Genomic DNA, 16,454 nt, shown 5'->3' on the forward strand with positions numbered 1-16,454 from the left:
ACTATGCTGTTAAATTAGGATTGGCGGGCGTAGTATCTGATATGCTGCGGTGGAAAAAGTCTCTAGCGTACCTTCCGGCAGGCAGTGAAAATGATTGGACGACAGCAATTCACATTGCAGCCAGTGAAGGTGACGTCAACATGATAAGGAATCTATTAAATCACTGCCCTGATTGTTGTGATATGCTTAACAGCAACAATCAAAATGCTCTTCATGTTACCTCATTGAACAATCAAGACGAGGTAATCCGCTTCTTATTAGACTCTTATAAGTGCGGCAGCCTTGTTGATGAGCCAGATAGAGATGGCAACACTCCTCTCCATTTGTTTGCTGCCTCTGGTAACCATTTGCCTGAATTAATAAACCATCCTAGAGCAAAGAAGATGTCTTTTAACAAAGAAAACCAGACTCTACTTGATATTGCATTGTCATGCACAGCGACAACAAAGAAGGTAAGCGGCTGCACATTTGTTTTTCAAATACTGGTTGCGCTTGAGTATATGCTGGTGAAATATTGATATGCTAGTTCAAGGATTAATATATAAACAGTACATCATATATTAATCAGGCTCCACACCTAACAGATTTGTGTATCATTGGCTGATTTGCAAAGCGTGACTTTGAGGTAAAGCGGACGTATGAGTACATGCCACTGAGGGAAGATGATCACGATAAAGCTGAAAAGGCAGATCAAACAGTAATCGAAATTATTATGAAGTCAGATCAATTCCATATTGTCGTGGCCACTTTGATAATGACGATCACTTTCGCCGCTGGTATCACATTGCCAGGAGGTTTTGAGAGCGACCCAGATAGCCCTAATAAAGGGATGGAGATTCTAATAAGGAAAACAACATTTCTTGCATTTGTTGTTTCCAATGCCATTGCCTTCACATTCTCGTCTGTTGCCATATTCATCTACTTCATCATGGCAAGTGTGGTTCCAGAACCTGAAAATGAAAAAATTATACAGAAGCTTTATGATCACGCAGCTATTTGTCAGTGCTTGTCAATGTTAGCAGTTGTAATTGCATTCGCAACGGGTATGTTTGCTACTTTATCACATTCACTTGGTCTTGCCATTATTGTCTATTCCATAAGTTGCCTCTCTATTTTATTCTACTTCTTGGTTTTTATTTATATAGCAAGGAAATTGTAAGATAGACAAGAATGCTAGCTACACTTGTACTTATTGCTTGCAAATATATAATTCAACTACATATTTCTAGTTCATTACATGTTTTTTTAGTTATACATCCTTTATCACATGATATAACAATCTATGTAAAATCGTTTTCTTCTATTTAAATTATAAGCGGTTCCAGGAGATCATTTTTCATCACGGACAATGCTATAGAACTAACGTACCTTCACTAAATAATTCATGGTACAACGACAACAATATACCCACTGAAATTCCACAAGTGGAGTTTGGGGAGGAAAGAGTATATGCAGATCTTACTCCTACATTGGGAGGCAAAGTGGTTTCCGAAATTTTATAGACCTTCAATGCAAGGAAAAACAATTCAAAGCAGTTCAAAAAAGAAATGTTAGCAGTGGAAAAGCCATGAAAAAAAATACTATTGAGAGCATGACAAAAAAAGGGTAGCCCGGTGTACTAAAGTTCCCGTTATGCGCAGGGTTTGGGGAAGGGCCCTACCACAAGGGTGTATTGTACGTAGCCTTATCTTGCAGTTCTGCGAGAGCTTTTTTCCAAGGCTTGACACGAGACCTCCTAGTCACATGACAGCAACTTTACCAGTTACTCCAAGGGTACAAAGAGCATCACAAAGCAGTCTTTAAAAAAAAAAAAAAAAGTAACTACAACAGAATACGACTAACTATACAAATTGAAGGAAGAGAAACTACAAGAGTAGTACTACAACTAATTAACTAGTATGGAAGGAAAAGAGAGACAACTCTACTGAATTCATGTCTTCCATAACTTCCTGTCTTAGGTCATGTCCCCAGTTAGCTGAAACTACATCATGTCTTGTCTAATTAGCTCTTCCCAATACTTCTTCGAGCCAATCTCTAGCACCTCCACATGGGGCATCCGTTCATCTCCTCTTTACATGCCTGGACCATCTCAGTCTCGCTTGTCACATCTTGTTGTTCATCAATGCCACTCATACCAGAATATCTTCATTTCTAATCCTATCTCTTAGTCCCACACATCCATCTCAGCTTTGTCATATCCGTAACTTTTGACTTCTGAACATGAGTTCTTGACTGGACAACATGAATTATAATCCATGCATCTAAAGACCTATTACTAAACATGCATTACATATAGGCGAGGTTAGCTCCTCTTGTAGCACCTTTTAACAACTACTAACACCATATTATAAAGAGTAGCCTTACTAACATGTCTTAAACATATTCCCAACTAAATATAATCCCCTATATGATCATCTTTTTCTTCCGTTATGTCCTATCTTTGAACTAAGTCTGCATAAATTCTGAGATTTTATAGGTCTTTGGAGACTATTTCGCTTATTCAATAAGAAATGTGCCTTAAAAGATGCAATGACATTTCCAAGATACATGCTATCCGAAGTTCACGACATAGATAAAGACTGTCATTTGTAGGACTTAAACTTGAAAGATATTCAACCTTGGAAATTCTTAAAACTGTACTTATTGTACTTTAGAAATTATGGATTCAAAATATTATATTCGTTGATAGTTAGCTACTTTTCGCTCTTCCTCACCCTCTCTATCTAACACACACAAAACAGGGCAGTCCGGCGCATTAAAGCTTCTACTATGCGTAGGGTCCGGGAAAGGGCAGCCCTACCACAAGGGTGTATTGTACGTAGCCTTACCTTGCATTTCTACCAGCTGTTTCCAAGGCTTGAACACGTGACCTTCTGGTTTGTACGTAGCCTTACATATTCATGTCGAGAGTACTAGGTTCGGTTGAGCCCATGGCTAATAAGCTACATCCACCAAGAAAAACATAATTGTATGAACTGAATGACATACTTTGTAATAGTTTGGGTGAGCCACTTGCAATAGTGGCACATCATTGCTATATATGTACTGGAGATTAACCCAATTAACATCCTTATTATTAAAAAAAAAAAGATTATCCCAATTTACATGCCTTTTATCTGTTAATGACTATATAATATCTGTATAACTGATACAGTGTTTGGTTTTTGGTAGTAAATTCCATTGTACATAACTTAAAATCTATGGGTTCTCAAGTCAAATATTTATAGATATATAATCAGTGATCATTTCTTAATATATAGCAAAAACTATTTGATTCAGATGGTGAATCCATAAAACCAACGCTGTGAATCCACCCATGTATGTTCTAATATTGCTGTTGTCAATTAAAATTGATTGTTGCAATTTGTTTTCATGCCATGCTTGATGAGGAGAATTAACTGTTAGTGCATGTCAATATAACTTGATAGCGTAAAAATTATTTTCGACATAACATAAACTCTTGACTAGGAGTATAAGGTTTTCTACTTCATAGAAAACAATGGTGGATATGTTCATGCTGACAAACTATAGCCTTATAAGACATAAGTTTCATGAAATGAAATGAGTAAAGCATCTAGTACCCTCCTCAACTATGATCGAATTTGCTACAACACACTCCTACTTCACAGGTGTTCTATTACCCCTTGAACTAAATTTTAGCGTATTTTTGTCAATCTTTTTAGCTGACGTGACACCTTTTGTCAACCTTTTTAGGTGACATGACACCTTTGACTTGATCTCTATTTTATGTAATAAAGGTGCCACATCAGCACAAAAGGGTGACAAAAATACACTTAAAGTTGGGTGTGCCATAGCAACTTTGGCCATAGTTCAAGGGGTACTGGATGCTTATCTCAAATGAAATTATAAAACATAAAACCCAAAAAAGAAGTTATCCCATTCTTATGATGAAGGCAAAGTTTAAGTAACAAATGCCTTTCTTTGGGTCAAAGGCAAAAAGTGGTACTTAGTTTTCTATTTTGGAGATTCATCAAGAAGAGTACTCTAATATTATTCTTTCTTTTCTATATAATGGTTAATATTAGTGTGTCATTAATAGATAGTTGCCACAACTAAATGTATTTGAGCTGCCTTCATAATGTTCTCGGCTAATTTTTCATCTCAATTAGCTCTGTCTTCATGATCATTACCCTCCGACTCTACGTGTGGTTCCACCACCACTAACATCGCGAACAGGATTGCTTTCTCTGGACGAAAGAAACAATTACAGTCTTAATTCAAAGATGCTAGTTAGGAGCATCCAAAGGTGTCGCCTAGTGTTCAATGAAGTTTGTTGTGTACTACAAAGTCTTGGGTTCAATTTTCCCTAGAAGCTAAACGCTAGGGTGATTTCTTCTGATCTGTTCTAGCATTGGTAGACAGAGTTTACTGGTACCAGTTGTTGATGGGCCTGTGAAAAGATTAAAGCAAATCCCTTGCTTCCAACTACAGCAAAGAACAAATTAAATACCTTAGCTTTTCTATTTTTATCAAAGGCAAATGTTTTTGTGGTGTCCAGAATATTTCTAAAAAAGAAAAAGGGCAGCCCGGTGTACTAAACTCCTGCTATGTGCAGGGTCCGAGGAAGGTCCCGAGCACAAGGATCTATTATACGCAACCTCAACTTACATTTCTACAAGAAGCTGTTTCCAAGAGTTGAACCCGTGACCTCCTGGTCACATGACAGGAATTTTACCCGTGTCCGGAATATTTCGATGATAATATAACAAAGGACACACAAGATCATAATTTGAAATATTTATAAATCCCAAAATCCAAAAAAATAAGGAAAAAATGAAAAGAAAATGGATCCAAATTTGTACAATCCAAATTTTGAGTTAACTAACATATGGATAGTTCTTGTTTTCGATATACAAAAAATGAGATTTCCTTAGTTGGTTCTTTGAAAATATCGAATCAAACTATTTGTCCTTATGTCGACAAAAGAATCACAAGCTTCTTCGCAAGAAAAACTTTTTTTAACGTAGTATTATACACACTTTCTTACGCATTGACCCCTGTGGTCTAGTCCTCTTCCCCCAACCCTATGCATAGCTACAATGCTTTACACTGCAATATTTTGTTTTGGATTAATGACATTCACTTTGGTGCTTAAGAAGCAACCTATGATGATATTCTCTTGTTTTTTCTCTTTTCCTTTTTTTGGTTCCTTTCTTAACTTGTAAAGTCAAGTATGTCGCAGCTGCCTTATGTGTTAGTCATACAATTTGGCGTTGGAAGTTGATAAAGTTGCTACTATAGATAATATTGCGTGTTAATAAGAAGCACCGTTGCTTTGGTGAAAGAACAGGCCTTGTGATATGAAACTTCCTACATAATTTACACAGAGACTCGGGTCTATGTTACAACCTTGACATGTTCCCTGGCTTGCAGTTCTTCAATCTTTTTGTATAATGTTCTTGAGTGATAGATATTGCATCAACATCTTGTTTCAAAATTAATATGAATTCATCTTGTATAATATTTTCATTATTAAAGATACCTTACTTTAGAGTAAGCTATATGATGTGCGATCGGAGTTTTCCTCTCTCAAATCAAATATGCCACTGCCTCTCCGATACGATTGGAGCTTTAATTCTAGTATATGTCTTTACACTTCTTATCAAAACATCCTTGCTAAACTCAGTACCTTCAATTTTGGATGTGTTGTTTAAGTGCCAGTGTAGCTAATCTGAGCCCCTCTGCAAAGATTTCAGATAGGCAGCGCTGTCTGTTGTACCGTTGACTCTATCTATTCATGAAATTTTCTATTTTATGTAGGCTCGCTCCCTCTTTTTCAAACAATTCATCCACTTTCCTTTACTCCATAGGGCCTTCTATAGAGGAATACGTTGTGTTTATGCAACAATGGTAAAAGACCTTTTTCGGAGCATTTTTCTAGGTATCCTTCTATTGACCTCTTCTTCACTATTTATGAATTCAAATTCAATTTATCGTGAATGTGCTGCTGGTTTTCAGTTTGGATGTTGTAGATCCGCGAAGAGAATATGTTGAGTAAAGGGAAACGGAGCAACGTTCACCAGTTTCATGGGGCAATGGGAGCCAACGAGTGCCATTATTGTTTTGGTAAGTTTCATCTTTAGCTCATTTGATTTGCTACAAGATTTTCTTTGTTCCGGTGACTACTATACTTGTTTGTTTTTAGGAGAAAAGAACCATAATGAAAGCGAAAAGGTCTTTTACCGGAGCATTTTTCTAGGTATCCTTCTATTGACCTCTTCTTCACTATTTATGAATTCAAATTCAATTTATCGTGAATGTGCTGCTGGTTTTCAGTTTGGATGTTGTAGATCCGCGAAGAGAATATGTTGAGTAAAGGGAAACGGAGCAACGTTCACCAGTTTCATGGGGCAATGGGAGCCAACGAGTGCCATTATTGTTTTGGTAAGTTTCATCTTTAGCTCATTTGATTTGCTACAAGATTTTCTTTGTTCCGGTGACTACTATACTTGTTTGTTTTTAGGAGAAAAGAACCATAATGAAAGCGAAAATACGAAAACATCAAAATCCCTTTCTTGTGATCAAGGCAAGCACCAGATCCCTTTCTTCTTTGAGATTCATTAAGAATCAAACTAGTTTTTCCTATATAATTATGTTTCATCAGAGAAATCAAAGGACTCACAAGATTATCATTGGGAGATTTTGGATAAAACACCAAATCAAAAGGAATGGATCTGACCCTGTATAATGCTGCGATGAGAGGCAATATCGGAGATGCCAATTTTCTACTTGCTGATCATTTGAAAAGGGATGAAGAAAACGGCTACCAAGTCACTCCAAAGGGAAACACGGTCCTCCATGTCTCAGCCCTCTATGGCCGCTCCCATTTCGTGAGAGAAGTCCTTAAGATTACTCCGCCAATGTTATGCTGTCAAAACAAGAAAAATGAAACCGCTCTTGGAGTAATACATGTGCTACTCGCACATATAGAAGATCATAATACTAAGGAGAAACGCATGAGGATGACAGATGCTAGTGGAGATACAGCCCTGCACAAGGCCGTGCGGAGCCAACGTCTAGATGTGGTTAAGCTCTTGGTGAAAGAAGATCCTGAATTTGAATTTCCGCCTAACCATGCGCAGGAGACGCCACTCTATTTGGCGGCTGAATCTGGTTTCCATGATGCTTTGATTAATATCTTGGGGTACTGCAAGAAATGAACTTATGCTGCAGGTCCATCTAATAGAACACCGAAGCATGCAGCAGTAATTCAGGAACATAAAGGTACAAATTTTTTGTAATTTGCAGTATCGTGCATCGTCTCAATTCAAATTTCCCATACTTAACATCATCTGCATAAATTCGTATTAATCATGTCGATAGTCTCAATAGGATCCTCCATTAGCCGCATCAACTTATAATCAACTTATGTAGCATTCAGATCACTTGTTATGCGACCACTCTAAAAAACATTTATCTGTGATTTCTGTTGATGATTTCGTAATGTCTGTTGTGCAACTATATTTGCGAGATGATCTAACCCCTTATTACGCATTTATCGTGTTGACACATCCAGATTGCATTAGATCACTCTGGCGTTGGAATAAGCCTTTATGCGAGGAACCTGACTTATGGGGTTGGAATTCACTGCACTATGCTGTTAAATTAGGATTGGCGGACGTAGTATCTGATATGCTGGCGTGGAAAAAATCCTTAGTGTACCTTCCGGCAGGCAGTGAAAATGCCTGGACAACAGCAATTCACATTGCAGCTAGTGAAGGTGATGTAAACATGATCATTGAGCTGTTAAATCACTGCCCTGATGGTCGGGATATTCTTAACAGCAACAATCAAAATGCTCTTCATGTTGCCGTCCTGAACAATCAAGACAAGGTTAGACTCTGATAAGTGCGACAGACTTGCTGATGAGCCAGATAGCGACGGCAACACTCCTCTCCATTTGCTTGCTGCCTCTGGTAACCATGTGCTTGAATTAATAAACCATCCTAGAGCAAAGAAGATGTCATTTAACAAACAAAACCAGACTCCACTTGATATAGCATTGTCATGCACAGTGTCAACAGAGAAGGTAAGCATCCGCACTTTTGTTTTTTCAAATACTGGTTGCGCTTGAGTATATGCTGGTGAAATATTGAAATACTAGTTCAAGGATTATGCCAAGCGAAAGAAAGATTTGCATGCACTCACAAATCTTCAGATTTTGTCCATTCTTGATGCGGCGTTGAAACATCAAGTAAAACTGTAATTCTATTTCTCGCTCTACCTTCGCCTGAATTTATTTTAGATGCTATGAACAGATTAGTTCTCAGTTAGACAAGTTACGGTGTTAAATTTTTCGACTGACTCAATATAAACTGTACAACTGATGAAAATAGGAGAAATTGGTGGAGGATTTGTGTAGCATTGGCCGATTTGGAAAACGTGACTTTGAGGTAAAGCGGAAGTACGAGTACGTGCCCAATCCAAATGCTGAAACGGGAAAAGGAGTCAAAGTGCAACTGAGGGAAGATGATCAAGATAAAGCTAAAAAGGCAGATCAAACAGTAATTGAAAGTATTATGAAATCAGCTCAAATCCATGTTGTTGTGGCCACTTTGATAAAGATAGTCACTTTTGCCGTTGGTATCACATAAAACATCATTTCGTGCATTTGTTGTTTCCGATGCCCTTGCCTTCACATGCTTAGCTGTTGCCATATTCATCTACTTCCTCAAGGCAGATTCAAGCAGATTTCATCAAAATAAGAAAGCTGTAGAGAAGTTTTATGATCTCGCCGGTATTTTTCAGTGCCTGTCAATGTTAGCAGTTGTAATTGCATTTGCAACGGGTATGTTTGCTACCTTATCACATTCCCTTGGTCTTGCCATTACTGTTTGTTTCATAGGTTGCCTCTCTATTTTATTGTACTTCTTGGTTTTTATCTATATTTGTAGATATTTGTGATGAGAGTAAGATGAAGAATAGAGAGACATGAATACTAGTTTCTACTTATTGCTTGCAAATGTATAATTATCTATATTTCAGTTTTTACCCAATACCTTGAATTACATTCGACAGATATGGTTTTTTAGTCAATTACATGTTATTTTAGTTACTAGTCTAGGATACGTGCATTGCACGTGTGTCTGACATCAAGCATTTGAATTATACACAAAAAGAAAAAAAATTCTTTCGTAAGAGAATATACCTAATAAAATAATTATTCATCTCCTTTATCTATCATATGTCAGACATCAAAGCACTTGCCGAATTTGACATTTAGTCTCCAAATCATATTGGTAAGTTCCTAAGCCGCAAAGCAGTATACATTGTGGTACCCTGAATCGATTAAACAAAAGAAGACCTGTAAAGTTAACTTATCTTCAAGATTTTATTCATCAATCACGTATTCATATTATTCATAAACAGTTTTTTAAAACATGAAAAAAAAAATTCAAGAAATTACTAAAATATTTTTATAATAAAAACATAGTCTAATTAATTTCATAAAATTTTTGTGCTAACAATAAATTTCATAAGATCTGGATATTCAATATTCATAGAAGAAATAATATCATAATTTGTTAATCAAATTAATAACAGGAGCTCTACAAAACAAAGCTAACTACTTTTGAAGTTTTCACATCTTTTCGTTCAATTTTTAACAGACAAACGGGGATAAAATAAAATTTAATATGCTTATAAAATAAATATATATATATATATATATATATATATATATATAGATAGATAGATAGATAGAGAGAGAGAGAGAAACTTATTCTTTGACTTTCTTCTCCTTGTCTTTCGTTGTTTTCGATGGTTCTCCGTTTATTTGATAAAAAATCCATTTTTGTGATTTTCTTATTAATAAGTTCTTCTATAAAATAAAACCAACAAAATAGGCGATAATTCAAGATTTTAATAAAATAGGCGATAATTCAAGATTTTTTAATATATAAAGATATTTCAATACTTTTAAAATAAGATGCACTTTTTTGAAATCAAATGTTGTAAAAAATCCTACTCAGTACTCCCTCTTTCCCATTGTTTCAACTACATCATTTACAGAAATGGATATCCTAAATGATTTTTAAAAATAATAAAATGATACTAATGCTTATGTGTTTAATTGTTATAGGAATAAAATGTCTAACTAGAAAAAATCTAAGATCTAAAGTGTTAATAACAATATATGATGATAGATGGTCAGACATTAAAAAATCAATAATAGGATTAACTGAAGTAGATATGACAAATAATAGAGGAATATTCTATATAAGTCCAGATTTTTTAATGAACTTAAAGGAATTTGGAAAAAATATTAAACTAGGAATCCAAACTAAAGGGTATGAAGAAATGAATAGTAGTAACAATTTATTAATGTGCATACGATTTATCGGAAAATTAACTTTAAGTAGTAATACTAAATTTAAATTAAAAGTAAATGATATAGTTGAAATAATGGGAAATAAAGGCATAAGTTTAATAAAATCAATAAAAATAGACCCAGAAGTATATGCAGGTTTAGAATGGAATCTAAATAAATTTAATAAATCAAAAATCCTCACACCAGACTCTCATTTATTATACACTACAAGTAAAGGAGAAACTTCAGTTAGATTTACAGATTATAATTATACAACTAAAAGAAATTTAGACGATGTCGAAACAGAAAGTAATATAGAAACAGAAAGCGAATTTATGAATATAGAAATTCTACAAAAAGGTTATGAAGTAGATATGGTAATAGAAAAAGCTGAAAATTTAGCAGAAAACATAAATATATAACTTTTAAATGTAAAGGATGTCAAAAAGATGAAATGAAAATAGAAGAATGTATAGAACATTTTAAAAATTGTTTTGAAAGAAGTGATAATTTAGGATATAGAAATAATAAAGAACTATTTCTTGAAAGAAAAGATGAAGACACAATATTTGTATTAAGTTCTACAATAAGTTATAAAGAACTAGCAGAATTAGAACCAACTAGCTCGTCAAGTGCTAGCCCATTTCAACAGACAAATCCTAATCATCAACCAATAGATTATAGTACAGGTAATGTACCTAGAAGACCGGCAATTAGGATAAATCCAGATACAGAACTTAGAGGAGATAATATAAGACCAGCAAGTAAGAGAATGACAATAGAAGAACCAATTAAACTACAAGAAGGAGGTAGTAAAGGTAAAATTCTAAATATAGCAACACACGACCCACAAATGTGGGATACAGTATTAGATCTATGGAAAGGAATAGTAGCAACAGATTACTTAAGACATTATACAGAAATGGATACGGAAACAATGTACAAATATTTGAAAATCTTTTTAGGAAAATCTGCAAAAGCCACATGGGAAAGTTTTAAAACAAACTGCCCATATGATTTCCAGGTTCTATTAAGTATGGGACCAAACCCCTATGATTTCACAAATAAAATGCATATGTTATTAACCGAAAAAGATTCAAATAGTGGATTATTGGCATTACAAAAAGAAGCATTAATAAAACTAGAACAACTAAGCATTTCACATTGGGTATATATAAAGAAATTTCTACAAGACTATTTTTATTATTGCACTGTCAGTGGAAACACTTTTAATGAAGAATTAGGCAAAAAATTATTTAACAAATTACCTGGAGCTTTAGGAAGAGAAATAGAAGATAGATGGTATAAAAGAGATGGTGTAGTAGTCAACCCAAACCTAAAATGGACAATAGGACATAGAACGCAACATATAATGGATATACTAACAGAAAAATGTACAAACATACAAATACAAAAATAATTAAAAAAAATAAAATGAATTTCTATAAATCTGTTATATACACAACCCAAAACTATGATAAAAAAACATTATAGAAAATATAAGAAGAAACATAATCAGAAACCATATAGTCGTAAACAATACTTCTTAAGAAAATCAAAAGCCAAAAAACCATGGTTAAATAGAGATAGACATGTTAGGAAATATAGAAATGATAGAAACTATAAAAATAAATTAGAATGCTATACTTGTGGAAGCATAGACCATTTAGCTAATGTATGTCCTAAAAGAAATAATAATAGAACTAGAAATTCTCAATTAATAGAGGATTTCCAAGAAACTTTACTAAATGTAGACGAATATATGTCAGATACAAAAAGTATATACTCAATAATAAGTATTGATATAAATGATAAAGATAATTCTAAATCTGATTCTTCAGAATCAGAAGAAGATAATTTAGTAAATGAATTAGGACAAGAGATAGAAGATCTAGACTTAAACGATCTAGTAATCAATAATTTAATGAATGTCACTCAAGAATGTGTACATGAATTCCAAAGAAACAAAGGTTTAGATAGTAATAGATGTCGTATATGTAATTGGTATTCAAGTAAAGATAATAGAGCTAAATGTAAAAAATGTTATTTAGAAGCTTGTATAAACTGTATAGAAAACACTTTAAAGATAATAACAGAATCAAAAATAAATAGGGAACAAAACTATACAAATAATCAAATCTTAAATTTAAGAGTATCAACTCTAGAAACCCGAGTAAATAATCTAGAACAAAGATTAACCATCCTAGAAAAGGGAAAACCAAAATCACTATAGAAGAATCAGATACACAAGAAGCTATACATTTAGAAAAATTAGAGGCAGAACTTATGAATTTGGAGGATAATGACACTAGCCTAATATGCAATGAAGATAAAGAATTCTCTACCATAAAAGTATTAGTAAAATTTAAAATTGAAGACGTAGAGATAGAAACTTTAGCACTAGTAGATCCCGGATGTACTAGCTGTTTAATTAATAAAGAAATAGTACCAGAACATTTACTAAGAATACTGGAAAGACCTATAACAGCTACCCAAATGGATGGATCACAAAATATCTATAATTATTGCATAGAAAATGCACAAATAAGTTTTTTAAATACATGTAATAAATTCTACAATCCAATTTACAATGTTAATAGAATATTAGCAAGGGATTTAAACATAGGATCAAACTTTGTTATAGGACTACATTTTTGTATCCAAAATAAAGGAAGATATCTCTTAACAAGAGATGGAATAATGCTTTTTAAAAATCTAACTTATACACCGGTACAAACAATAACATTACCAACAGTATATAGAACATTAAAAACACATAAAAAGAATTTAATTGCTAAACCATGTTGCGAAGATTGCCAAAATAACCAATGCCAAAATAGCAACCTATTAAAAGAAAACAAAAATTTAGAAGATAACTTAGAAGATTTAAAAAATTATACTCTACTTAATGTAGAAGGGCAAGAATGCCTAAAAGACATAGAAAAAGACTATACTTTAATAAACATTGAAACTCAATTTTACAACTTTAAAAAGGGAATAAACACAATAGGAATAAAAAATAATCCGAAAGACTTAGACAATGTAATAGCAATTTTAGATAAAATAGAAATAATAGGAGAAAAACCTTTAGCACATTGGGATGCTAACGAAATAATGTGTAAGTTAGATATAATTAACCCAGAATACACCATAAAGACAGTATCAATAGAAGCTAATAATGAAGATATAGAAGAATATGAAAAACAAATTAAAGAATTATTAAAGTTTGAAGTAATTAGAAGATCAACATCTAGACACAGATCAGCAGCATTTATGGTAAGAAACCATAGCGAGCAAATTAGGGGAAAATCTCGTATGATAATAAACTATAAAAGACTAAATGAAAACACCAAAACAGACGCATATAAATTACCAGTTAAAAGTGAGTTAATTAATAGAATACAAGGTAAAAAGGTATATAGTAAGTTTGATTGTAAATCCGGGTATTGGCAGGTAAAAATGCACCCAGATAGTATAGAATGGACAGCATTCACCTGTCTAGAAGGACATTATGAGTGGCTTGTTATGCCATTCGGACTAAAAACAGCCCCACCCATTTTTCAGAGAAAAATGGATGATATTTTTAGAGATTATAAAAACTTTGTATTAGTATATGTAGATGACATTTTAGAATTTAGTAGAGATATGCAACAACATTTAGGACATTTACAAACGGTTTTTAGACTATTTGTCAAACATGAAACAATAATTAGCAAAAAGAAAATTGAACTATGTAAAACACATATTAATTTTCTAGGAATAACTCTAGGAAATGGGAGGATTAAACTTCAACCTCATATAGCCAAAAAGGTATTAGAGATGCCAGATAAATTAGAAAATACTAAATATTTACAAAAACTTTTAGGATTAGTAAATTATGCAAGAAATTTTATTCAAGACTTAGGAAAAATAGCTGGACCTTTATATGCTAAAACTGGAAGCAAAGGTCAAAAACATTTTAATAATGAAGACATTAAATTAGTCCAACAAATAAAAGAAAGAGTAAAACATATTCCAGACTTAAAAATTCCACTAGAAACTGATTACTTAATTGTTCAAACAGATGGAAGCAAATTAGGTTGGGGAACCTTATTAAAAGCAAGACCTAATAAATATAGTGATAAAAATGAAGAAAAAATTTGTGCATATCAGAGTAGACAATATAAAGAAAAAGGAAATATACCTAGCATAGATTTAGAACTATTAGCTATAATATATGGTTTAAACAGTTTTAAATTATATATCTTAAATAAAGCAGAAGTTTTAGTAAGAACAGATTGTGAGGCAATAGTTAAATTTAGTCAAAAGATAAATGATAAAGCAAGTAGTAGAAGAAGATGGTTAAATTTTATGAACACTATATCGGTATATAAAAATATTGTTTTTGAATATATTAAAGGAAAAGAAAATGAATTAGCAGATAAATTAAGTAGGTTACGATTAAAAATAAAATCTGTTTAGCAGGCTAATATTTGTTTCAACATGCGACCAACTAATCAACATGCAGCAGACAAAGGCACGGGAATAGCGTCTTCCTCGCGTCAAGACATTTATTTTCAGACAATGCTAGAGAACGTTAGATTTCGACCCCAAAACTCTATCGAACTCCAAAACTCCATGCAACCACTGGAGAGAATAGACTTTGGCCTTTTAATTTAATTGCTTTCCCACCTAGTAATTATTCTTTTAACTTAAGACCAGAACATATTTTAGATAGACCCCAAAAATGCCTAATAGACAATTTGTGGATAGCACACCATAAACCAGACCATAAACATTTTTAGCCGCCATGAATGCTTTATGTCAATATATATCAGATAAAAGTAAGCCTAGATTCAAATATTATGTAATTATACATGGTAAGACAAACGAAATTTTTCAGACATGGATAGAAGTGCTAGACTCTATAAGTGGTATAAAAATCCTCTTTACAAAGGTTTCAATGATATTTTTGAAGCTTCTGATTATGCAAGAGGACACCTAGGACCTAATTTTTTCTTATCTCCAGCATTAAGACAAAATCCTAACCAGATTCCTCAATATAATATCCAAAAAGACTCAGGTAAAATAATTTTCTGTGACCATTACCACTCTATGACCGAAGCCTTCAAGAGATTAAATCTTCAAAAGGAGGCTCTTATTACAGAAAACTCTAGACTCATGGAGCAAATACAGACTTTACAAGACAAACTGAGTAAATTTCATACAAGAAAGACTAATGCCAGTACTTAGACACAGAGTTCTCCATCTCCACAAAAAATGGATGAGAAGGGTGTGCATTCCCCTCTGAATGCTCAGAAATTCATTGTACCGGATGTTGGTGCAGCTAGTCTGGCTCAAACGGTAATCGGTAAAGACAAATCAAATCCGTTAAGGGCTGTCACTTTGCCAAAAAGTGAATATGAAGCAGGACCTTCATCAAAACCTCATAAGACTAGTACCTTAAAAAAGACATTAACATCAAAAAAAAAAAGAATAAACAAATTGAGATTATTGTAAAACAGACATTAGAAAAATTCTTTAGTAGCCAAGAACAAGATAAGCATATGGATAATAAAGACAAGCCAAGTACAAGTACAGATAGAGTAGTTCCAGACATGAATAATACAGACGTTAATATTCCAAGATCATCAGACGAAGAAGATGATATAGAAGAAGATAGTCTTCTCCAAGATGCTCAGGATCCCTATGAAGATGATGACTCTGGAATGAGTTTCGACACCATATCCCTGCACAACTTGGACACATAAGCAGACAAAGAAATGTAATAAAGGAGATTGATACAATAAGGTGCAATTATTGTAATTGTGATAAGAGTGCCATGTGGGTATGCCCACATTAAGTCTTGTAATTAAGTCTATGTCAGAGTGAGTGTTTCCTTTATCATTACTTTCCAAAAAAAAAAGAAAAACTATTGAAGCACGCGTCAGGAAAAGAGAAATAATAATGCATGTGACGATGGGGCCCAATGTGTACCCGACCTGCATTATTAAAGAATCTTATCCTTACCTATCGGCCATATTATCAAGGCCACATAGTGTGATCCTAGTCCACTCCTTTTTATTATTTTAAGTCTATATAAGACTTGTAACTTAGTAGAAGAAGTAGATCGAAAAACCTTAGA

The 16,454-nt window shown here is 33.5% G+C and overlaps 2 protein-coding genes across 2 annotated transcripts; both read left to right on the forward strand.

The window, feature by feature from the left end:
* The first annotated feature begins 312 nt into the window (after nucleotides 1-312).
* LOC107871308 (protein ACCELERATED CELL DEATH 6-like) lies at nucleotides 313-1,582 on the forward strand. The gene is made up of 2 exons (XM_016718201.2): nucleotides 313-452; nucleotides 585-1,582. Exon 2 carries the CDS (start codon nucleotides 647-649, stop codon nucleotides 1,157-1,159), a length of 513 nt encoding a protein of 170 aa, XP_016573687.2. The 5' UTR covers nucleotides 313-452; nucleotides 585-646; the 3' UTR covers nucleotides 1,160-1,582.
* Nucleotides 1,583-5,870: 4,288 nt separating this feature from the next.
* LOC107871463 (protein ACCELERATED CELL DEATH 6) lies at nucleotides 5,871-9,023 on the forward strand. Its single transcript, XM_047412766.1, is given in 8 exon segments — nucleotides 5,871-5,902; nucleotides 5,980-6,087; nucleotides 6,167-6,220; nucleotides 6,298-6,405; nucleotides 6,485-7,245; nucleotides 7,538-7,863; nucleotides 7,865-8,050; nucleotides 8,358-9,023. Coding segments are annotated over 4 exon segments (1,326 nt in total). The 5' UTR covers nucleotides 5,871-5,902; nucleotides 5,980-6,087; nucleotides 6,167-6,220; nucleotides 6,298-6,405; nucleotides 6,485-6,689; the 3' UTR covers nucleotides 8,616-9,023.
* Nucleotides 9,024-16,454: the final 7,431 nt, after the last annotated feature.

This window comes from Capsicum annuum, chromosome 5 (assembly GCF_002878395.1).
Source record: "Capsicum annuum cultivar UCD-10X-F1 chromosome 5, UCD10Xv1.1, whole genome shotgun sequence".
In the NCBI taxonomy this organism is placed as follows: Eukaryota; Viridiplantae; Streptophyta; class Magnoliopsida; order Solanales; family Solanaceae; genus Capsicum; species Capsicum annuum.